Source organism: Lepisosteus oculatus, chromosome 18, assembly GCF_040954835.1.
Source record: "Lepisosteus oculatus isolate fLepOcu1 chromosome 18, fLepOcu1.hap2, whole genome shotgun sequence".
Lineage (NCBI taxonomy): Eukaryota > Metazoa > Chordata > Actinopteri > Semionotiformes > Lepisosteidae > Lepisosteus > Lepisosteus oculatus.
In genome coordinates this window covers 2043491-2068267 of record NC_090713.1, presented here as the reverse complement: position 1 = coordinate 2068267, position 24777 = coordinate 2043491, and the positions used below count along the sequence as shown (strand labels likewise).

The 24777-nt window shown below is 39.2% G+C and overlaps 1 protein-coding gene across 1 annotated transcript; it reads right to left on the bottom strand.

Moving 5' to 3' along the window:
* Positions 1-1322: 1322 nt before the first annotated feature.
* LOC107075984 (uncharacterized) lies at positions 1323-21701 on the bottom strand. The gene is made up of 3 exons (XM_015339197.2): positions 21594-21701; positions 14901-15008; positions 1323-2622 (listed from the first exon to the last, which is right to left on the bottom strand). Exons 2-3 carry the CDS (start codon positions 14996-14998, stop codon positions 1620-1622), a joined length of 1101 nt encoding a protein of 366 aa, XP_015194683.2. The 5' UTR covers positions 14999-15008; positions 21594-21701; the 3' UTR covers positions 1323-1619.
* Positions 21702-24777: the final 3076 nt, after the last annotated feature.

The following is a 24777-nucleotide window of genomic DNA, read 5'->3' as shown; positions in this document are numbered from 1 at the left end:
CCTTGTTTTTAAGTAGTGAAATGTGGTATATGTGGTATATGTGGTTTTTATTATTAGCAAAACACATTATCCTAGTTTGCATCTGATTTATTGCTATTATCTAGCACAGCTCTGGTGCCTCAAATTACACCTACAGCTAGGGTATATCTTTGACGTTTGGGTTTTAATTATTTTATTTCCCAATCTCTATGTGCTATTTTCCTGACACCGCCTTATTTCTAACAACGTTGGATGTTCTTGATGTCAGGAATTGAGTAATGGATGGGGTGCCACATCCAGTACCTTATATAAATAATAAACAAAGTAGGATGCTATTTTCTTGATTTGAAATTAACTATTTAAGCAATGGAAGGTGCCGTACCTCTTTGTGCCAGCAGGGAGAGAGTACTTGTCATGCTAAATGTTAGGCTCAATCTGTGTGGTTTAGATTTCACGTAATGTCTTCACTAAAGATATTTGAATTACCACTGCGCCGGTGAAAGTTTACCTGCAACTTTGTTTAATGTGCATGTTTATGTAAACAATAACATAATTAATCCTTTGGAGATTATTATAAAATACCCTAGTTGCATAAAGTACCAATTGTCCTGTACTATGGTTACAGTTATGACTCAAGCAACAGTTAAATGTCACTAGTTTCAACAGTTAAATGTCACTAGTGTCACTAGTTTCATTTAACTCAAGTGTTGCTTTTTACTTATTGTACCTGCATCACTATTACATTTCCTTTCACATGCAGTTGCAAACTCACTTGTATCTGTTTGAGACTAATGATGTTTATAATTGTTGTTAAACATGATGTGTATCATCACTTCTTTATACTCTGTGTGCAGGATTGCAGGAGACATGCAAGTTCATTGCAAGTTCTGTTCTTCTGCAGAAGTATACAGATAACATAGCAGGCAGACTTATTCTGGTCTTCCTGTCTGCAAACAGCTACAGTAAAATCTCTGTAATGTGTGGGTTGTGTATCTGCTGTGGTTTTGCAATGCAGCAAGACAGAAAAAGCAGGTTTCAGAGCCCAGCTTTTCTCTCAAGATAAATAAGTGATAGAAACTGTCCAGAACTGCCCAGTGTTTCCTCTGGGTGCTCTGGTTTCTTCCCACAGCCCAAAGACATGCTGGTAGTTTAATTAGGTTCTGGGTAAATTGGCAGGTAATTAGTGTCAGTGTGTACATGTCTCTGTTTGTCTGTCTGCCCTGAGATGGACTACTGTCCTGTCCAGGGTGAACCCTGACTTGTGCCTGTTGCTAACTGGGATAGGCTCTGGCTCCCCCTTAATCCTGAATTGGTTGAAGTGAATAGAAAATGGACAATTGGAATAAATGCTTAGGAGCTTTAATCATTTTAATGAACAGGAATTCTATTTTGTTATTAATTAACAAAATTATAATAAAAAAGTGAATACATTCATCTTTTTTTCCCTCTAATATTAGTTTTCTACATATAGATTGTTTTATAGCATAATTGTATGTAGCATAAACTCGAAATCAAAATATTTTGCTCAGATTTCACAGGCATTCTCACTAAAACAAGCCAATTCAAAGCTTTAGAATTGAAAACATAATGCCAAAACTCAACATTTTCCACCCTGATTTCATGTCCAGTGTATTCCGTGATCATTTGTAGTTCTTCACCTGGCACTTGATGCGTGTGCTCAGGCAGCTGTCGCACTCGAGGTGACGGTTCCGACAGTCCTCACAGGCACGGTCCCTGGTTTTCTCGCACTCGAAACACTCCGTTTGAGTCTTCACACAGGTTTCACAGTACACTCTCATGGTTTTGCATTCCTCACAATTTTGCCTACAAGCATAGCAGTCTTTACATTTTATTTGTTTTTCTTTGGGGATCCTGTTGCACGTCGGGCAATCTTTCTCAAATTCTGCACAAGTTTGACATGCCTTGTCATAGCCGGCTACTTGGCAGTCTCTGCACCGTCTCATCCTTTCTTTGCAATTGTTGCACCAGGTCGTCTTGTCCTTGCAGGTGTTGCATGAGGTCATGGCTTTGCACTCAGGACAAATCTTCTGCACTTCATAAGGACAGTTCCAAATATGGAAGTCCATGTTGGCCAAGTTACTAAACCCTTGTTGGACACTCTCCATGCACTCCTCATCATTCTTGTAGGTCTGGGTATACACAAAGTACAAGGCAACATTTTGTCTGTCCTTCCAGGATCGAAAGGGGTCCTCAGAGAGGGGCTTGTCAATCCTTCGGTCACTTGTGTCGTTAAAACAGTATTTCAAGCAGGGACTGTTGGTGGTGTAGAATACCACACATCCTCCACCTTGAAGAGTCTGCTGCAACTTCCCTCCCAGCCACTCAGCCCCGGTCATTTCCCTGGACTGCTGCCCTGCCGCCACGTCCCATCCACTTTCTGGCTGCCTCAGCATTTTAAATTCAGAACATTTCTGATGTGGATCTGGCAGGACAGCCATGTAGTTGGCTGTGTTTGCAGTGTTGAAATCTTTTACTGAGGTTGCAATGTTGGGGATAGGCTCATTCTTTCCATCCATATAGTACCTGACTCCGCTTGCATCCCTGCACTGTTCCGGGCTCAGGCCAATCATAAAGCTCATCTGGTTTAGAAAGCCAGATCTCTGGTAGTTTGTAATGAGGAAGCTGTGAAAGAGAAAAGGGTGCAAAAAGAAAGTGAAAAAATATCAACTTTTGTCAAGGAGAAGAACATAATTAAAATTTCTGAGACAAGAATTAGATAAATCCATCTTCTGCTTATAGCTCTGGTTGCAGACCCATCACAAAACATAGTAATAAGAAAAACACTGTTTTTAAGACAAAAACACTATTTAGCAAGTATACATAAAAATATCCAGAAAGAGAAGCTGACAAGATATTGAAATTTGCTCACATCATCCCAAATAGACACTGTGCTCGTTACAATGATGCATTGCTACCCATTTGTTAAGATCTCAATTCATGTGTATACTGTATTAAATTCTGTGGCTTTAAACTGAGACTTAAATCATTGTGATGAAACCTATCAAGATCTTTCTGGAAGTCTAAACATATGATAACATAGTAGTTCAGGTGGGTAGCTGTGTCAGCATGCGTAGGCTGCAAAGGAACAAGTAATAGGTTTATTCCATGCTGAAAAAAAGAAGAAAGAGAACACAACGTTTCGGACGTGGAGCCTTCTTCAGGTGTGAAGAAGGCTCCACGGCCGAAACATTGTGTTCTCTTTCTTCTTTCTTTCAGCATGGAATAAACCTATTACTTGTTCATATGATAACATATTCTTTAATTAATCTGCTGTCCTGCCTACATCTTAGAAGAACTGGAGCATTTCTGTTTTTATTTTTATTTTTGCCTTAATAGTGTTTGAATTGAACTCTATCATTTCATTAGCTTAACCAGTAACATAGGTCCAGCTGACAGGAATAAAGTTTCCTGATTCAGATATTTTGTGACTTTGGTAGTTCTGTGAAATTGTAATCATGATAAAACAAGCTGACAAATATAAAGGTCTAGCATATTTAGTACTCATCTGGGTGAGAAAATGAATGTTGGGTGAAGATCCCCTCGCTTAAAAGGAATGAACCAGGGAGGCAGAGCCAAGCGTGGGAAGAGGGACAATAGAAAAATGTGCGCAGCGTTGGCAGGCAGTTAGCAAATATTTAAACCACATGGAAGAGAGCAGAAGTGCAAGATTAGAAGTTGACCTCATCATGAACTTCTGCTAAATAACACCTTGGACTTTTTCACATTTTACTGTGTTACTGTGATGCCCTGATGAGCCCCAGTGCTCCCATAATTATTCCATCCAATTCCACGGCGTGTTTGTGTGTTTGCTCTCTATTTCAGGTTTCCAGAAGGTAACTGCAGTTTATTTTTTCCCTTTAATGGAAAAACCCGATGTCATATATAACGAAGAAGAATCGCCTTACGACACCGCTCACTCCCTGGCTAAGGAAAAGAAGTGCTCTGCCGGTGCTCAGGCAGTACACGTAAAACCAGACACTATTACATAAATTATAAACAAATATAAAACAGAAAATAAGTGATTGTATAAGTATACACCCCCTTTACTATAATTAACCTAAATAGGCTCTGATGTAACCAAACATCTTTAGAAGTCACATAATTTGTTGAATGAATTTGTGTGCAATTAGGGTGTTTCACTTGAGTTTAGGATAAATATATTGTACCTGTGGGAGGTCCCACAACTGATTACTACAGCTACCAATAAAATTTACATCATGAAGACAAAGGACCTTTCAAAGTAAACCTGGGATTATTGGAAAGCATCATTCAGAGAACGGGTATAAGAAAATATCTAAGGCATTACATATCCTCCAAAGCACACTAAAGTCCATTATAAAGAAATGTAGAAAATATGGAATAACTATGAAAGTGTGACAAACAGGAAGTCCTCAGAAACGGTGTATCCAGGCGGGAAGAGCACTGGTCAAGGAGGCCACCAAGAATATACCCAAAAACACTGAAAACATGAGTCCTCTCTAAATCTCTAAATATGACCTGAAAGAACCTGTTAAATCTGTTAAGTCTATAAACATTTAGGAGAATACAGCAAGAGCCTGAGGCAGAGTACAAACTTAAAAGTGAGATTAATACTTTTTTTGAAGTAAAAGGTGATTTAGGTGTTTTGCCAACACACCCCAGAAGAATTGATGCAAATAAACTTTTAAACAATTGAAACATTGGCTTTTTAAAGCCAGAGCTCTTTAAAAGCAGGAGTTACTGTATATCCCCTCTGCCATGAAGCAACAGGCATGTTGCAGCTGTAGTGACCACAGACTTGTCTTTCTCATGTAGTGGCTGAGGGCCACACCTCTACACTCCTGCCTGCTTTGCACTGATTGCTGAGGAGACCAGATACCATATTGCATCAAGCGCTCTGAGTTATTTACTGTAAGCTCTACTAAGCTTCTCCTTGGCAATCTGGCATCAGGTTACTTGCATCCCTGCCCTGTGATTCATGCTCGAATCACCAGATTGCTTTTCCAGTGCTGTCCTCTCTGCCTCGTTCCCGTTTCCCTGTCTGCCTGGATTTTCCCTGTTGTTTCCCTGCTCCCTGGCATGCTCAGACTTTTCTGGGGGACCATCTGATGCTATGATTTTCAGTACTGCTCCAGCCTACTGAGTGTGGCAGTGTAGCTGGGGACTCTGCAATGAATCTGGTTCTCCATGGGCGAACTGCTTGGCCTGGTCCAGGGTTTGGCTTTGATAAACATACCCAGCTTGGTGCCTGGCACTCTCCCCATTGACCACCCTGTTGGCTCAGGTGCAGACCCTTCAGCCCTGCCTGTCACGCCCTCTACTCACCGTATTCTCACACAGAAACGCACCCACACTAACTACACTCCAGCCCTGAGCACTTCTGCCAAACGACACCGCCCCTGCAAATCAGCCAACCACGACACTTCCTCAATCAACGCACCTTCTTCCTCGCACAGTACTTAAACCCCTCTGAACCCTCTGCTCTTCGCCCGGTATTGGTTGTACGTTAGTTCACCTGCCTTGCCTTCGTATCTCTTTGCCTTCTAACTCTTAGTTACTAACCACAGAACTCAACCTCAACTTCGTCTACTGTCTCACCCCTCGGATTTGGAAGCCTACTCGTTGATCTTCCCCTTTTGACTCTTGGACCTGCCTTCTCGACTTCGAACTCAGTCTTGCCCTTCTCTGGTTTGGATACCTTATCTCTTGCCTTTTTCCCACGGATCTCTGAACCTGACTCGGACTTTAACTCTATAGGTACCGCATAGGGACCATCCTCCCGTTACCTTAGTGGGTCAACCTGACACTGCCTTGCAGCCTGGAGCACAGCACAACCTCAAATCCTGATGGTTCGTCCCTTTTTCAAATGGGACCCTGCCAGGCTTCAAGTGCAGACTGAGCAGCCCTGCCCTGTCCCTGATTCTCCTCCCTGTATGTCCAGTATCCCTGTGAGTATCCCTGTGAAGCAGAGTCCATTCTGGAGCGCACTGGCCACTACCTCTGAACTATGACTCCCTTGTTCTTGGAAATGTCACTCCTCCTGTCCAACCCCCACTGGTGGGTGGTATGGACTAACAGTAGCTGTGTGAGCAGAGGACTGCTTGGTAATTCAGACAATGAGAAACAAAAGTGAAGATCAAGGAAATGCAGAGAGTGAGATATGCTTACATATGGAAGCAAGTGGAACTTGCAGCAGAGGGGCTCTGCAAGTGACAAAAGCTTTGGGCTGTTTTGCCAGTCAAGAATGAGAAGGACTGTGAAAATATTTACCACATTGGAGTACCCTCTGAGGAGTCTGAGGTTTAGGGAGGATAAGCAGTGGTAGCAGGCACCATTGCCATGACCTAAGTGTTTCATCCTGCTGCTGCTTTGAATGGGTTTAGTGAGAGCAAAAATCGCCTTTTAAAGAGACAGTTGGTGTCGGTGCTTGGTTAAGGAGCTACCATCTGTGGAATTATGCCTGAGCACCTCTGTGTCAGAATCTGTTGTTTTTACTCTGGCATCCACACAGTGCAGCGTTGGTGCTGGCTGATGTTGTGTGCTTGCATCCACAGGGCAGAGGAATGGAGAGGAAGGAAAAGGGAAAGTAGAGTGAGAGGAAACTGTGGAAAGGAGGAGGGGACCACAGACAGGGCGGGGTTTAATGGAGATTGTGAAAGAGAGAATGAGTTGGAAAGAGGATGAGGTGTGGTTGTTCCAGGAGTTCTAGGAGTTTCATCAGGTGTACAGGGAGGAAGAGCAGGTGTGAGAAGGTGATTTCCATGGAAAGGTTAAGGCCAAAGAGCTGCTTGTTCAAGATTGCAACATTCTGCCCTGGTAAAGGAGAACAGTGATTGATTTATTAGTTTTTATCTGTCCTAGCCTCTCTATACAGATGCAGCCATTCAAAGTGAGCGGTACAGACACGTACCGCAGGTAATTGGCTGCGGTATCGCGTATCATGACGCATTATGACGCGGTGTGTGATTGGTTGACCGACAGGGGCACTCGTGGTCCGTTGGTCTTTCGTAGAAAGACTTACTGTAAACGTCTTTACTGTGCCCGTTGCAGATATTGAATTTTACAACTGAAGGGAAATCTTAGTAGCTGAGCATAAAAAGAATAGGAGCATACTGTAACGCGTGTGAAGGCCATAAACGATATTAATTTTGGAACATAAACATACAGTATATAGCTGGTCTTGGTACTTTAAAGAAAAAAATACACACCAGTATTCCATTTCTCCCTAAACATTTTAAGCTTCAAAGTCTTTAACTAACGTGATACCGGAGTCAACAAACTTTTAGACTTTGATTAAAAGGGAATATAATATGGAATCGCGTATCTAAAGAATTTAATAACGGTATGATTATATTCGTGTGCTGCGACAGGGCTGTGTAGGGCTGTTTCGCCTGCCTGTTCATGTGAGCTGTCTTGTAGCCTACTGGTCTAGGTGCGTGACTAACAACGCACAGGTTGTGTGTTCGAATCCAGCTGGTGCTAGACTTTTCTTTTAACAAACATTTCTTCGAAAAATAGAATAGCGATATTATGGACAATCAATTGACTTTTATATTTCAAAATATCGCAACATCATCGATTCTAAGTCATTTTTGATAACAATGAATAGTCACCTTCTTCCCTTCTGGCAGCGGTTCCTGCTTCTATTGTGTGTGTGTGTGTGTGTGCAACAGAGTAAATTTTTATAGAGAAATGGAGGCTGGACAGTATGCGTTACAATATAAACATTTATATTGATTTAAATCGTGTTCTGTTTTAAATCGCAAACGCGTGTTTAATTATGTGTTTATTAATCATAATCAGGCTAATGCATTTCTACATTTTCTGTATGAACCAGCTTAGAGGTTCATACAGAAAGACAGCTTGTGTTTAAATTGAGTGTAAGGTAATTTATGCTTCTAAAGTCATGGTCAGCATTTATTATTGTACAGTGCTGTAAACTTTTTCTGTGCCTAGTCACATTATTTTATAACGTTTTTATTGCGTTATTAAATCCGGTAGCGCTGTGTGTTAGTTTCCTGACTCCCATGTCACATGGTCTGTGATTGAAACCCATGGAACTATGACTTTATTTTTTAACAAACATTTCTTCGAAAAAATTAAACGTTTCCCTTGGCCAGAGATTAAATAAAACCTCACTCGCACCAAATATCACGACATGATCGAATTTAAAATAAAGTCATAGTTCTATTGTTTATAGATTTGAGAGAACAAGTGTAGGTTTTAATGATATACAGTATGTGTATGTGAGAATTTTTATATGCTGTACACAATCCTTTGCCAGTAATTAATAATAAATTATTGTTATAGTTCTGTCACTTGGAAAAGTGAAAGTTGAAAAAGATGTCTGGCACTTGTGTGAAGTACTTACAGTATGAGTGTAGTACAATGTCTGAGGTAGGCATGAATGACTCAGCCATGGTGTTACCAAATTATGGAATTTGTTTTAGTTCTTAAAGGGTCGCTTTCATAAAGATATGTTGCAGATGAAGAGCTCTTCCTTGCTCAGAAAGACAAGAGTGGTAAACTATGAGCTCTAATTGCCACTTACAATACCAACAGTACCAGCTAACTTTAGTAGTGACATTTTCATGGATCTTTTTAACAATAAAATTTACAACATCAGACTTCAGACACAATTAAACAGGCCTCAAAAAAGTCTGGTACAAATATTTTCAGCATGGAATAAACCTTTACTTTAATGGTATAAACCTTAAATGGATTCATATTCTCAATAAGATTTGGTGCTCAGTAACATGACTTAGAAAATGACAGAAGACATACGTATCATGCTTATCCTTCTATTTTTCATAATCGTAAACTCCTTAAGGCAGTTATATTTTCTCTGTTCTGACCTGGAGTTACAGAGAAATTTAAATTCTAATAAGAGATTTGTAATGAGGAAAGTCATACCAATCACTCATACCAGGATTTGCAATTACAATACAAATACTTTCTTTCTGTATGTGTTTATTTTGCGGTTTGAGTCTATGGCATTCCATTGGGGGTCTATACTCCAAGGCATGACTTTTTTATGGGAACATGACATTTTTTTAAAGTCTTTTAATGCAAGCTTCATATAAACCCTAAGCAGTGGTTACTGTCTGGAGTAGGTACTTGAATGGCACAGATTCATTGAAATGATTCAATTTCTTTTGAAAATATTTGGGATAATACATATTCTAGAAATCATAGCCGTTGAATTATCCAGAAATTAATTTCTCTCAGGGTGTATTTAACCCCTCATGGATGGCATTGTATGAAATGAGTTTGTAGTTCCCCATTTGCCTCTATTATGAGATGCTGTGGACACTATTTTATACATTTTAGGAGTGTCCATAGGAAGGTATGTTCTAGAAAGAGTGAACTTCTGTTTTGCCATTATTTTTAATAGGGACGTTACATGTTTACACTTGGTGCTCCTACTAGAGGAGAGGATATGATTAATCTAGGCTTATCACAGAAACTGAAACACATCTGGTTGGTGAGTCTACTGTGGGTAAAATGTTACTGGTACCGCATGTTGTAAAGCTCAGTATTTTCTCTCTTGGCCTGACTTTTTTAATGTCTGAGTGTTAGAATCCATGTTGTTGCTGGTAAGGGAACGGTAGGTGCTGTGATTGACACAGTCAAAGCCTTGTACAGAGATACCATTGTAGCTGTTTGACAGTATTTTAGATGTCCTTAGTTAAAAGCATGGGAGGAAGTACTGCCAAGGGGAGGGGGGGAGCAAGGATTTTTTCTTTGAGTTTGTGAGGTTATTTTTTGTTATATTGTGTTTCAGAAAGCAAGAAAATAAAATTTACTGTATGATAAAAAGAGAAAGAGCTGGAGTAGATCCTCAGATCAGTTTGCTACCAGCAATCAAACAAAAAAAATGGAAAGAATTCTCTCCTCCTGATTGGAACCTTTCTTACTGTCTTATAATTTATCAGGCTACCTTTTAATTTCCACTGAGAGAAGGAAGTCACTTGTCATGCAGCTATTTTATTCTTCATTGCACAATATGCTCTAAGTTAGCAAATGAAACATGAACACTTTGAAATAAATCAAGAATACGATTAACAGGAATGTATAAACATCCAAAATATACTTTATTACATTTAATTATTGGGTTAGCTTTTTATTGAGCTGAAATGTTATAAATGTGTGAACGTCTGTAAAATGGAAATATTTATATTTTTCTCTTTTCTGTTACCTGCCTGACAGCATTTTGTATGCCATTCTGTATATTACTGGAAAATATTAGACCCAACCTAAAGAATTCATGTGGGTAGTGGGACACAGTACTGCAAAGAGTCTCCTAAACGGACAGAGCTATTAGTACTTATGTGTTTGAGTCTGGAGAATATAGTAAACTCTAAACATTAAGGGAATGCATGGAATCGGAAAATATAAATTGCATAGTACACAAGACTTAACTGGTTTTATTCTAGGAAAGCAGACAAGACTGAGTCATGGGACTCAGAGGATCCAAGGCTAGACTGAGTATAATAGGCTTCGGGCTTCTATTGTGACATCTACTGTAAATTACAGAAATGTTAAAAGTAAACAAAATAAAGTAACTAAAATGTGGTCTGAAATCACCCCTTTAGACACCCCTTTTACTTCACTGGTGTCAGATATGAAAGGCAATAGTCTCCCGTTCTGTCTGCTGTGTGTTGCAGCAGAGGGACTCCCTGCAGCTGAAAGGGGCAGAGTAACTTGCATGCCCTCTAGTACAGTTTACACATGCACGACTTTAAAAGCTAGCAAGACAGGTTTTGATTCACATTAGCTGGCGAGCCTTGTTAAAAAAACTAATGATAATGTAACATGCGTCTGTTCATGAACAAAGTTATACTGAGATTTCCTAAGATACGCAATTAAAAAAAAAATAAATAAAAATTTGAATCTCCTGCGGAACACATTCCATAAGAATCAGCGGTTTTACAGTATACATCGCCTTTAAAGGTGGCTTCTCAAAACGCTTTAAGGGATAAAAACAACCAGAACAGCAGCAACAACAATATTGTATTTCATTGCACTTTGAAAACCAAGTAATAACTTAACTATACAGTACGTGCAAATGTTTCGTATGTTGCTGTCGTGAATGCCTGCGTACCCATAAGTATCTTATTTGCCTTGAGTCTGTCTACAGTATCTCTGTCCCACTACCCCCCTCTCTCCCTCAATTCAATTCAATTCAAGGTGTTTTATTTGCATGACAGATGGGTACAATTCTTGTTGGGAATGTATACTTTGATATTTACACCCGGCGCGGCACCGAGGGAGCGTCTGCATTTATAACTTAGTTTTTAAAATTAGTCAAGCAATATGAAGCATCTCCTTTTACTTTTAAGTCCCTTAAATACATTGAGCACAGCTTTCTCACCATCCTTACACAAAGCAGAAACTTTCCGATGACTCACAGTACAAGTGGAAAGATTACAGATTTTAATCGTCTTTAGTTTTGTCTTTAATTTTGCCTGTGGAGTGTATCTTATTAAGCTCTAAATTGCATTTTGAGCGCGGTTTTTGACTTTTTTTAAATTGCATTTTGGGCGCGGACAGCACATACAAGGGTTAATGAACTGCGCCAAGAAATTTAAAATAGTATTCTTTAAGTGTGAGGGTAGGAGTGGACCGCAGCAGGCATAATCAGCAAACCAGGAAAACAAAGAACAGGACAGGTGAGATGTGTATCCAGAAAGCGAGTGATCAGAAAAAGGAAATGGAAAACGCAGAAAAAGGAAACACTTTACAGGATAAAAACAATAACAACAGTAGTGGCTGGGCAAACAATTTTTTTTATCGAAATACAAAATGAGATACTGTATAATGATGTGCATGAACAAAGGTATACTGCAATTTTCCTTAGATACACGATTAATGCTTCGTAGGAGGAGGCGGTCTTTTCCTGTTGTCTAACAGTCTGTCCACAAACAAAACATTCCTGTTAGACAAGAGGAATTGAAAAAAAACAATTTTGTCAATGAAAACCGGTGTGTGTCTCTCTCTGCTGGATGTCCCTCTCACAAACTGCTGAATGAATAAAATAATTGTATTGAAAACGTGTTTGCGATTGTCTGGTATTTAATTTGGTCCCTTTTAACTGTTTTTCGATCTACTGTATTGCTTTGAGATGCCACTTTTAAAGGCGATATGTAAAATAAAGTTTTTTATTATTGTTATAGAGAAACATGATCAGATTTTCCCTGGTTCAGAAAAAAGATCTAAAGTGCTACACATAACTTTCTTAATTCGATGTATTTAAAGCAGTGAACTACTGTAGGTGTCACATAACATTCAGAAATACAATCACGTATTTGACAAATAAAAACGATTATAATCGAATCCTTCCACGTTTGATCCCAAAATCCCAAGAAATATAAATCTTGATGGGTAGAAAGCTATGCTGAAAGTTTATTAAGATACTTCGAAGACAAAGATACTGTATCAATTTATGTTGCATTAGCCTGATTATGATTAAAAAACACATATAATTAAACACGCGTTTGCGATTTAAATCAGAACACGATTTAAATCAATATAAATGTTTATATTGTAATGCATACTGTCCAGCCTCCATTTCTCTATAAAAATTTACTCTGTTGCACACACACACACAATAGAAGCAGGAAGCAGAAGCAGGGACCATTGTCAAAAATGACTTAGAATCGATCATGTTGCGATATTTTGAAATATAAAAGTCAATTGATTGTCCATTATATCGCTATTCTATTTTTTCGAAGAAATGTTTGTTAAAAGAAAAGTCCAGCACCAGCTGGATTCGAACACACAACCTGCCAATTGGTAGTTACACACGTAGACCAGTAGGCTACAAGACAGCTCACATGAACAGGCAGGCGAAACAGCCCTACACAGCCCTGTCGCAGCACACGAATACCGTTATTAAATTCTTTAGATACGCGATTCCATATTATATTAGCAGAAAAGCTTAAAACTACCACTTTTTCACACGCTATTTCACATGCTAGTTAAATACTTCGATGCTTAATATCGTTAGGGAGAAATGGAATACCGGTGAGTATTTTTCCTTTAAAGTGCCGATTCCTGGAATCTGACTGGCTGACACCCCTCTGAAGTGGTTCCATAAAATCTGGTATACGGAAAAGAAAGCGTTGATAAATACAAGTGTCTTTTAATACACTCTTTGCTGTGCTCTTGAGGATCCTTGTGATATTTTAAGCTCTAGTTGAATGATAAGTGTCGCATTTTAAATCATTTTCGTAGTTAGAAATTATGAAACGCCCTGTTAAAAGCAAGGGAGTTTTTATGCCCATTGAAGTAAAACAAAATGCCTGACAAAGTATGGCTTGGACAGATTCCAAGTGCTTGTACAAATGGGCTAAAGAAATTATACTTTGAGTATACAGCTTGTCCAAAGTCATCCATTATTAATACTATTAGTAATATCTTCAGTAAAGGCTTTGATGCATAAATATTTCTGATAAAGGTAGGTTGTGTACTTTTGTCCAACTGAGCAATCTTGCTTTCATAAAATATACCAACATTTTAATGACTGATGATTAACATGCTGTAATACAAGGCTCAAATGCTGTACATGAGAGGTTAAGCTCCACCTGGCGGTTTTACAAGGCGACGCCGGATAGTTAACCACGTGACACCACGTTAACTGCGTGATACCGCGTGATACTGCGACACGCCCACCGGGGTATGCCGTGAAATACCTCACCCATTTTGAATGGCTGCATCTGTAGCATGTTGCAATATCTTCATCATTTCTGCATCATCATATTTTATTCTCTACCTGCAGTTTTTTCTTAATATCTCAAACAAACCATTAGTCCTATAATCCTTTTAATCATCAACTTGAACTTCATTGTTTTAGGGATGAATTAATTTTGAGGCTGTAATGTTATGTGTTTGAAGTGTGACCGTCTTTCCTTATAGTGATTGTATATCCATCTGTTCCCAGTTCTCCACTTGTAAGCTTCATTCTTTTGCAGTTTGCGTTTCTAAAATGATCAAACATGATTTCTTACTAATGGAAAGCTGCCATCAAGCAAAAAATATGTCATGTGGTATTTCCTTATTCGAGATAGGAAATTATTTCCGAATTGAAAGGTACCAATGATCATTTGACTATATGAAAAACCTATTACATTGTGCAATGATAGCAACTACAAATTACCTGTTACGCATCTCTGACCTGTCTCGCATTTCCATGCGCACTGTGTGTTACAAACGCTCATGTGGCAGGTATTGCACCTGCAGCATCACCATTCACCCCCGTCACTATTTCAGTTCCCTTCTTTCCTCACTTCCATGCTCACTATAGCGGATTCTCCTCGGGCTCCCAGGTGTGCGTTATTTCTTGACTAGTTTATATTTGGTATCTGACCTTCTAGCTTGCCCCTCGTTTACAATTTAGTCTTTAGTTTCGGGTTGTTGCTCTCTAGTTGTCTCTCTCATTTTCTGACCTTCTTGCTTGTTTCCTGAATTACATTTTGTTTAGCAATTTGGAATGGTGTTCTCTATCTCTCTCCTGAGTCCTGCACAGGATCCATATTTTCTACCTGCCTACTGTTACACTAGCAATAGCTGAACTGCAACTTTAAGAAAACTGTTACAATGTTTAATGCAGAAGAATGTGCATGGACTTTTGACTGGCATTTAGTCATAATGTTATATTTGTACCTAATATAACCATGAGGGCATTCACACTTACCCTTCAACCAGAATGACTGTACGATGCAATCAATTTCACTGCTTAAAACTGAAAGTCAACTAATGATAATGTAGGTATAGTATAACCATTCCACTATCGCAAATGATAATAAATATATCACACAGCAGAGTGTAAAAAATAAATTGTGTTGTAAAGTATCTCAAATTCAATGGATCTCTATCTTTGCTTTAATCTCACAGAATGACCTTTATATCCATATACTTACTCCTTGACGAGCTTCCTCAGGACCTCTGGATGGACTTCTTCTGCAGTGCCGATGCTGATTTGCAGAAGCAGCACCAGGGCCAACCTACTGATTTGCATCTTCTTCTTGCTGAAACACACCACACCAATTACACATATAAAAATAATTCTGACTGAACTTTTATACTGTACATATAAATCTACAAAGGAACAAGTAAAGGTTTATTCCATGCTGAGAAGAGAAGAAAAGAAACATATTGTGAAGTCTTCTTCAGGTGTGTGAAACCCACTTGAACTACATATACTGTAAATCTATTTAATTCTATCATTTAAATTTGAAGTGACACTTAAATTTCACCAATGTTATTTAAAACATATGGCCAAAAACTCAGAAATACTGCCATTCTTGATTGTTATTACTAGCTAAGCACTGCTGGGCTTTGAATGGGAGACCTTGTGCAATAGATGCTATACAACATACAGATGCAGCCATTCAAAATGGGTGGGGTATTTCGCGGCAAACCCCGGTGGGCGTGTCGCGGTATCACGCAGTATCACGTGGTTAATCGTGTCATTTGACGTCATGCCGGAAAGTATCCGCCATCACCTTGTAAAACCGCCAGGGGGAGCTTAACCTCTCATGTACAGCATTTGAGCTTTTAATTTTGAACTGTGTATTACAGCATGTTAATCATCAGTCATTAAAATGTTGGTATATTTTATGAAAGCAAGATTGCTCAGTTGGACAAAAGTACACAATCTACCTTTATCAGAAATATTTATGCATCAAAGCCTTTACCGAAGATATTACTAATAGTATTAATAATGAATGACTTTGGACAAGCTGTATACTCAAAGTATAATTTCTTTAGCACATTTGTACAAGCACTTGGAATCTGTCCAAGCCCTACTTTGTCAGGCATTTTGTTTTACTTCAACGGGCATAAAAAACAATCCTCAAAAAGGATCCTCAAGAGCACAGCAAAGACTGTATTAAAAGATACTTGTATGAGATACATGAGAATCCAAGCTTTTTTATCAACGCTTTCTTTTCCGTATACCAGATATTATGGAACCACTTCAGAAGGGTGTCAGCCAGTCAGATTCCAGGAATCGGTACTTTAAAGGAAAAATACACACCGGTATTCCATTTCTCCCTAAACATTTTAAGCATCGAAGTATTTAACTAACTTGTGAAATAGCGTGTGAAAAAGTGGTAGTTTTAAGCTTTTCTGCTAATATAATATGGAATCGCGTATCTAAAGAATTTAATAATGATATGATTATATTCGTGTACTGCGACAAGGCTGTGTAGGGCTGTTTCGCCTCTTTCTTCATGTGACTTCCCTTGTAGCCCACTGGTCTATATGCCCAATTACCAACTCACGAGTTGTGTGTTCAAATCCAGCTGGTGCTGGCCTCTTCCTTTAACAAACATTTCTTCGAAAAAATAGAATAGCAATATTATGGACAATCAATTGACTTTTATATTTCAAAATATCACAACATGATCGATTCTAAGTCATTTTTGATAACAATGAATAGTCACCTTCTTCCCTTCTGACAACAGTCCCTGCTTCTGAGGCTGGACAGTATGCGTTACAATATAAACATTTATATTGATTTAAATCGTGTTTTGATTTAAATCGCAAGCGCGTGTTTAATTATATGTGTTTTTTAATCATAATCAGACTAATGCAACATAAATTGATACAGTATCTTTGTCTTCTAAGTATCTTAACAAACTTTCAGCATAGCTTTCTACCCATTTAGATTTATTTTTCAAATACATTTGAGAAAAGTGTAATCTATACCTGCCCAGACTGTACGCCTTCCTAAACCCCGCCTTTCACTAGTGTCCTGCTCTTCCCCGCGCATCCCTGCTGGGCGCTCTTCGGCCTGTGCCCGGGACGAATGTGTATTTTGATATTTACACCCGGCGTGGCACCGAGGGAGCGTCTGCATTTATAACTTAGTTTTTAAAATTAGTCAAGCAATATGAAGCATCTCCTTTTACGTTTAAGTCCCTTAAATACATTGAGCACAGCTTTCTCACCACTTAAGATTACTTTTTGATACCATCCTTACACAAAGCAGAAACTTTCCGATGACATATAGTACAAGTGGAAAGATTACAGATTACAGATTTTAATCGTCTTTAATTTTGTTACGTTATACGTTTTAGGAACGTTTCATCTAAACAAACACCACAAAACTATTCTCGATTGTATTTCTGAATGTTATGTTACACCTACAGTAGTTCACTGCTTTAAATACATCGAATTAAGACACCCAAATTATTAATGTAACATGCTACTGTTTGTGCATGAACAAAGTTATCCTTAGATACGTGATTTAAAAATAAAAATAAAAAATTTGAATCCCCGGCGGAACACATTCCATAGGAATCAGCGCTTATACAGTATATATCGCCTTTAAAGGTGGCTTCTCAAAACGCTTTACAGGATAAAAACAACAAGAACAGCAACAACAACAATATTCTATTTCATTGCACTTTGAAAACCAAGTAATAACTTAACTATATGTGCAAACGTTTCATATGTCGCTGTTGTGAATGCCTGTGGAGTGTATCTTATTTGCCTTACGTCCTGGTTATCTCGCTTGCCCTCCCCCCCTCTCTCCCTCAGTTCAATTCAATTCAAGGTGTTTTATTAGCATGACAGATGGGTACGATCAGTGTTTGGTATTTACTTTGCTTTGAGATTCCACTTTATAGGTGATATATAAAATTTTAACTAAAATAAATTGATATCTTTGTCTTCTAAGTATCTTAATGAGCTTTCAGCATAGCTTTCTCCCAGTTTAGATTTATTTTTCTTAACTAGTACACTTTAGATCTTTTTTTCTGAACCGGGGAAAATCTGATCATGTTTCTCTATAACAATAATAAAAAAACATTATTTTAGATATCACCATATTATATGATATCACCTTAAGGATGGGCAAAGAAATTTAAAATAGTCTTCCTTAGGTGTGAGGGTAGGAGTGGATCGCAGCAGGCATAATCAGCAAATTAGGAAAACAAAGAACAGGACAGGCGAGATGTTTATCCAGAGAGCGAGTGATCAGAAAAAGGAACAGCTGTTACACCCAGGTTTTACGCTCTCTCTCTGTTGAATGAATGAAAGCATTTTATTAAAAACGCATTTGCGTTTGTCTGGGTATTTACTTTGTAATCTGTGGTTTACATCTACTGTATTGCTTTGAGATGCCACTTTTAAAGGTGATATGTAAAATAAAGTTTTTTATTATTGTTATAGAGAAACATGATCAGATTTTCCCTGGTTCAGAAAAAAGACGATTAAAATATGTGATCTTTGCACTTGTATGTCATCGGAAAATCCAATCAGTTTCTGTTTTCTGTAAGGACGGTGTCAAAAAGTAATCTAAGTGGTGAGAAAGCTGTGCTCCTCAAAGCGCTTTGCAGGATAAAAACAATAACAACAATAGTGGCTGGGCAAATGATTTTTTTTTATAGAAATACAAAATGAGATACTGTATAATGATGTGCATGAACAAAGTTATACTGCAATTTTCCTTAGATACGCGATTAAAAAAAATTTTTTTTGAATCCCCGGCTGATCACATTCCATAAGAATCAGTGCAGTATATCGCCTTTAAACACATATATTTAAACACGCGTTTACAATTTAAATCAAAACGCGATTCAAATATAAATTTTTATTTTGTAACGCATACAGTAGGTGACTATTCATTGTTATTAAAAAGACTTAAATTCGATCATGTTGTGATATTTTGAAATATAAATTTGTTTGGTGCGAGTGAGGTTTTATTTAATCTCTGACCAAGGGAAACGTTTCATTTTTTAAAAGAAATGTTTGTTAAAAAATAAAGTCATAGTTTGATGGGATTCAATCACAGACTGTGTGACATGGGAGTCAGGAACCTAACCCACAGCACCACCAGCACGGTCACATGCTGAGTGCTGAAAAAGCACTACAGAAACATTATTGACAGACAATGTACAGATTTGATAAAGCTATAAAATAATGTAATGAGGCACAGAACAAGTTTACAGCACAGTACAATAATAAATGCTGACCATGACTTTAGAAGCATAAATTACCTTACACTCAATTTAAACACAAGCTGTCTTTAGCCCTCTAAGCTGGTTCATACAGAAATGTAGACGTTTTACGGTGGATGGATTTTTAGAAACATCCCATCAGTGACATCACTGAAGTCAACTCCTAGGTAACTGTTGTGTGGATGGTTTCACAAGAATCAGACAAAGGTTTAAGCATCGCTTGTTCTAGATAAAACTCCAAAAAAAACAACAACCCATAATGTACTTCTTTGCGGCTCTGTTTGCCCAAATCATATATTCACAACGTGAAATTAGAAAATAATATTACGTAACCAAAATCCGCAATATGGAAACAGAACCTGTGTAATTGTTGACAGATAATGTACTCGTAACATTTTTACAAGACGAACTACAACATTTAAAAAATGACTTGTATGTACTTGAAATCTCTAATCAATCCACGGCGATATAGTTAAAGCAGTACCCGCACAAAACGAAACTAAAACGCCCTGGGCATACCGTTTTGCGCTTCTTATCAGTTGCTCAAAAGTAATTTGACCGTATGAAATGCATAATATAAACCTAGAAACATATACTTGAGCAGTATTTACATAGTATCGGTGTCAAGGCATACCTCTCAAATACTGTAAATCAAGTTAAAAATATCTCAAGACCGATTCTGGTCTTAATGAAACCATGTTTCGTGTATGTTTTCTTTAAAGTACCGAGACCAGCCATATACTGTATGTTTATGTTCCAAAATTAATATTGTTTATGGCCTTCACACGCGTTGCAGTATGCTCCTATTCTTTTTATGCTCAGGCACTAAGATTTCCCTTCAGTGGTAAAATTCCATATGAATATTCAATACTACAACGGGCACAGTAAAGACGTTTACAGTAAATCTTTCTATGACAGACCAACGGACCACGAGTGCCCCTGTCGGTCAACCAATCACGTACCGCGGTACCCCGCGTCATCTTGCTTCAAAATGTGCGATGCCATAGCCAATTACCTCCTGTACGTGTCTGTACCGCGCACTTTGAATGGCTGCATCTGTAGCTGCTGCCTGACATTTGGTAGGGCTGGAGTCATTGACCCTCTAACCTCATGTTACTGTCTGCCCTAAAGAGGAGTCAAAAGCAACTGGTCTTGGAACCATATGTGTCCTCAGTGATTTCAGGACTCTTCCACCTCAGGAGCTCAGAATAGTGAGTGGAGGAGCACCAGGACCCATCTGGACATAATGTGGGGACAATTCTTCAAGTACTTCAGGCCTAGCTCACAATGGTAATAGTAAAAGATATTATTGTCATTTGTGACACAGTGGTGAAGTGTTTAGCATTGATGCCTTGCAGTGCTGGGTTCATTTCTGGCCCTGGGGGTGGAATATATTGGATTCTTGGAAAATTAGATCTGGTGTGAGTGTGTTTTTGTTTGCGTCTGTGTGTGCCCTGCGACAGACTCGTGTCCTGTCCAGGGTGTACCCTGCCTTGTGCCTGTTGCTTGCTGGGATAGGCTTCAGCTCACCCGTGACCCCGAATTGGAACAAGAGTTTACAAAATGGATGGATGCGTATTCTGGTAGAATAGGTCATTTGAATTTATCATGGGCTTGGGTTCTTATGACACAGGTAGCATAAAAATCTTCCATAAAAAGCATGTGTTTATGCTGTTGATTCTCCCCAGTGCTGTAAAATAAAGAGCACTATGTTTTTTTACCCTTTGGTGGACTTTGTGTCTTTCTTGAAACGAGGTGTGTTAAATATAACCAAAGCTCCTGCACTACAAGTTCTGTTATTAAGAACTCTGTATCGGTTCCTTTGATCTGTTCAGGGGGTCTTGTCAACTTCTACTGGCAATTTCCACACGCCAAATAATAAATACGCGATTTCTATAAATTTATTGTGACATTGCATTAATTACAATTTGACCAAACTACTACCAACCCAAGGTTGAAAGGGGCTAAAAAAAGGAGTTCTTGCCTTGCCAGTGGTTCTGAACTTTAGGTGATAATGTACAGTACCACACCTGCCTCAGAAAATGGAAACCATTTGATTCCCTGTTAGACCTGCCTACCCACTGGGAACACTACAACACCCCAACACACATATTTATAGTATATATGCTATTTATATATGGTAAAAGTACATCTTCATATTAGTACATTAAATTGGAAAATGTTATAAATCTATATACAAGATGTTCATTCAGGATATTTTAGAACCTATTTTATTACCCAGGACTGAGAACATGTGACTGAGCAGTGCTAACAGTTCCTTCCATTTGAGCTGGTCTGCACAGAGACCTCATACTAAGTTAGAAGGCCTCGTATTGTACAACAGAAAGAACTCTGAAGTTTCAGAACTAAAATATTATCTGCCAGCTCTCTTGCCTTCCAGAACTCTCCTAAATACAAAAACATTTATGCTAAAGTATACAATTCTAAAAACATAAATTAATTTGATATGGCAGAGGAGAAACAATTAAGACGGTGAAAAGTGTAAGTGAGCAGAGGGCAGAAACCTAATAGCAAATTCTACAGTTAAGTGAACATAGTAAAAGGAAAAGGACTAAAAAAATGCAGAAAAATGTATGGAAAAGAGCACAAAAGATAAGGCAGAGAACATAGACTGAAACTACTTACACTTGAATGTGTAGAGGAGATCGAAGCAAAATGACACCAGCTCATTAAATATAAGATAGATCTATCTCTTTATATGCAAACTGAGGAGGAAGAGACAAATCAGCCTTTTTTGTTTGCTTAAACTGGAAATGTTCCTTCTTGTTTGTTTAAAGGGTTTGAGCAGTCAGCTCTTTAAATATTTTTATAGTTGATGGCTTATTCATGTCAATAATACACTGCATGAAAAACATTCACTGGAATTCAGTCAGGATCCAGATCAGGAGCGCAGCATGGACAAAACAATGAACCTCAGGCTGCAGGCAATAAAACAAAGTTCTGTATTTTCATAAAAGAAATAAAAGCAATTTGAATGCTACAAGTACTCAAGATTAGCAGTTAACACTAGTAGACCTCATTTTGAATACTGTAAGTACATTTTTAGTCACCATTGAAGAAAGATGTGAAGACAGGGGTTTGAATTTAATCTTTTCTGTAGGGGGTTTAGACTTCCAAGTGTAGCGGCGAGGCTTAATAATAAGGCAGAATTAAGTGTTTCTGAGCTTCCCAAATGAGGCCCCATTTCTCTGTTCATCTCTGTGGTGCAGCCACAGAGAAACCATTCATGCAAGATGTTTTCTTTTGATAAGGACAGCTCCCAAAGGGGGATGCACTTAGCTAAGCCTGGCTATCATGATCAATGGTCACCCATTGGCGCCTATCTGTCTAGGGAGTGCCAGTTGGACATCTGGACTGCATTACTAAGTGTCAGGACTAAGTGACTCATATCTCACCTTGATCAACCAATCAGGGACTGGTAGGGCCGAGTAACCCACGTGGGACTCTGATGCCCATGGAACTTTCAGCCAATCAATGAGCTGAAGTTCCTCCAGGTAAAAACAGGCAACACAGAGATTCAACAAGATTCAGAAGGGATTCTGGAGAGGATTCTGTGGACTGTTCTAAAGGGAATTCAAAGGAGAATTCCAGGGCAGGACGGCCCAGGAGCAGAAGGCTCCCAAGGGCAGGACATCCTCGCAGCGCGCCTCCTGACCATCCTGAGACTCAGCCCGGACAACCACGGAACGGCCAGTGTGTCCGAGTGCCAGAACTTTCCTTTGTTCTAAGAGTCTAGAGTGGAGGTTGCCAGAGAGTAACCAGCAGCAGGCCTCGTGAACAGGTCGGAATTGTGGACAGCTGAATCACTATTCAGAACTAGCTCTTCATTAGGAACGAACTGGTCCTCTTCCTGACTTGCTGGGACCCACAGTCATCTTTTCTCCTGTGCACAAACTTTGCTAGTTAAAGCCAACACTAACTAGCCGGTCAGTGAGCATCAGCAGCGCACCGTCGCAAGCCGCACAGCACAGCCTGGCACCGAGCCAGAGAGCGCGGATTGGACAGCAACAGCCTGCAACTGTTTCTTTGTGCCCACAGGAGATCTGAATCCCCAAAGATTGGATGAGTATTCAACTTCAATGCATTACAGCTCGAGAATTCAATTGTTATCCCAACCAGTTGATATCAATTTAATTCCTAAGAGTTATGTACTTGTTTGAGTATCTAATGTAGAAGTTGTAACCAAGTTCACTTTACGAAATGGTTTTAATGAATGATATACTGAACGTATGTCCTTTTGATGTGTAACTCTTTGTAACTGATTGAATATATATCTTTTGTATTCTGATAACCCTCTCGATAAGATCTGTTAGATTTACATGCATATTTTATGTATTAATAAATGTATCCTCGTGTATTAGTACCTGTGTGTGAGTGTTGTTTGAGTTATATCGCATGGTTGGACTCTAAAGCCATCAAAAGAATCAACTTTGTGATTTACTGCTACAATTAATAATTGTCTCAGTAAATGCCCAAACCCTACAGAACTGGTGCCTTCAGAGAGCCAGTTTTCTTACATATTTGGCGTCCCTGAACGGCTATGAATCACTACATTATTTGGCGTCCCTGAGTCAGTTTAATCTACACAAGTCACAAGCTGGGGTTTATGGCAGGAAAGGGGGTTAACTGATAAGGATTGCAGATGCCAGCTAGGAACCCCCCTGGGTGTAATGTTAAACTGACCATTTGCCCAGAACATCGTAAACTGGCCAAATACCATGAACCCCCCTCTTTACCATCAGACCGAGTGACGTCAGAAACGGAGATGAAAACTGTATATAACCCAAAAGTTTGTAACAGTACGTGGAACAATACTTCGGTTTTGTTGTTTCTTGCGGGAAACAAGACTTCGGCTTTATTGTTCCTTGCATGCAATAAACTCATCTGTTTTACTTCATCTCGGGATCAAGAACCTTATTTCTTCTGTTACAACAAATTTGGCGTAGTCGGCGGATGCTCCAGAAGGCGCAGAACTTCCCATCGGCAGGAGAGACGGTCAGCGCGCACATAACTAAGAGGTAAGGACTCCTCTTTTATTTAAAAGTCCCGACTCTCTCTGACCGATTGGGAAATCTCTGCTCCCTGCGAGAATCGCCCGAGATGACGGAGTAAACGTGAGTTTCTGAATTCCTCTGGCCCGGGGAAGGCACCGGTGTATGTAATGGGTTGGTTGCTGTAAGCCCAGAATTTGGTCTGGCAGGGGTTCCGCGGTATTGTGTACAGGCGTTCGAAGCTGGTGTATGCCTTAATTGCGCGTGGAGTTTTAAACGGGTTTTGGACCCTTACCGTGAAGTTCAGGACTGGTGTGGGTCTTAATTGCACCCGGAGTTCCGAAGGTCAGAACTGGTTTGGGTCTTAATTGCACCCGGAGTTCTGAGGCTCAGAATCGGTGTGGGCCTTAATTGCGCCCGGGGTTCTAGAGCAAGTGGTGCATTAAATGCACGTAGTTCAGGACTGGTGTGGGTCTTAATTGCACCCGGAGTTCTGAAGGTCAGAACTGGTTTGGGTCTTAATTGCACCCGAAATTTCTGTGGCTCGGGATCGGTGTGGGCCTTAATTGCGCCCGGGGTTCTGGAGCTGAGTGGTGCATTAAATGCACGTATAATCCAGGATTGGTGTGGGCTTTAATTACGCCCGGGGTCCTGAGATTAGCTACGCCTTGATCGTGCACAGATTGGAGTGGCGTGGTTTCTGGCGTGGCGTGGTTTTTTTTTTGTTTTAAAGGAAACAGGAGTAGAAGAGATATATGTATGTATGTTTTTGGTGTTTTCCTTGTTTGTGAAATACATATACACACGCACGACACTAA

What these genes read in the sequence shown, in the direction of transcription:
- LOC107075984 (XM_015339197.2), bottom strand. Translation starts at nt 14,998, where the DNA reads ATGCAAATCAGTAGGTTGGCCCTGGTGCTGCTTCTGCAAATCAGCATC. An exon ending in CTGAGGAAGCTCGTCAAGGA is followed by an intron (nt 2,623 to 14,900) that starts GTAAGTATATGG and finishes TCTCTTTCACAG; the next exon opens with CTTCCTCATTACAAACTACC.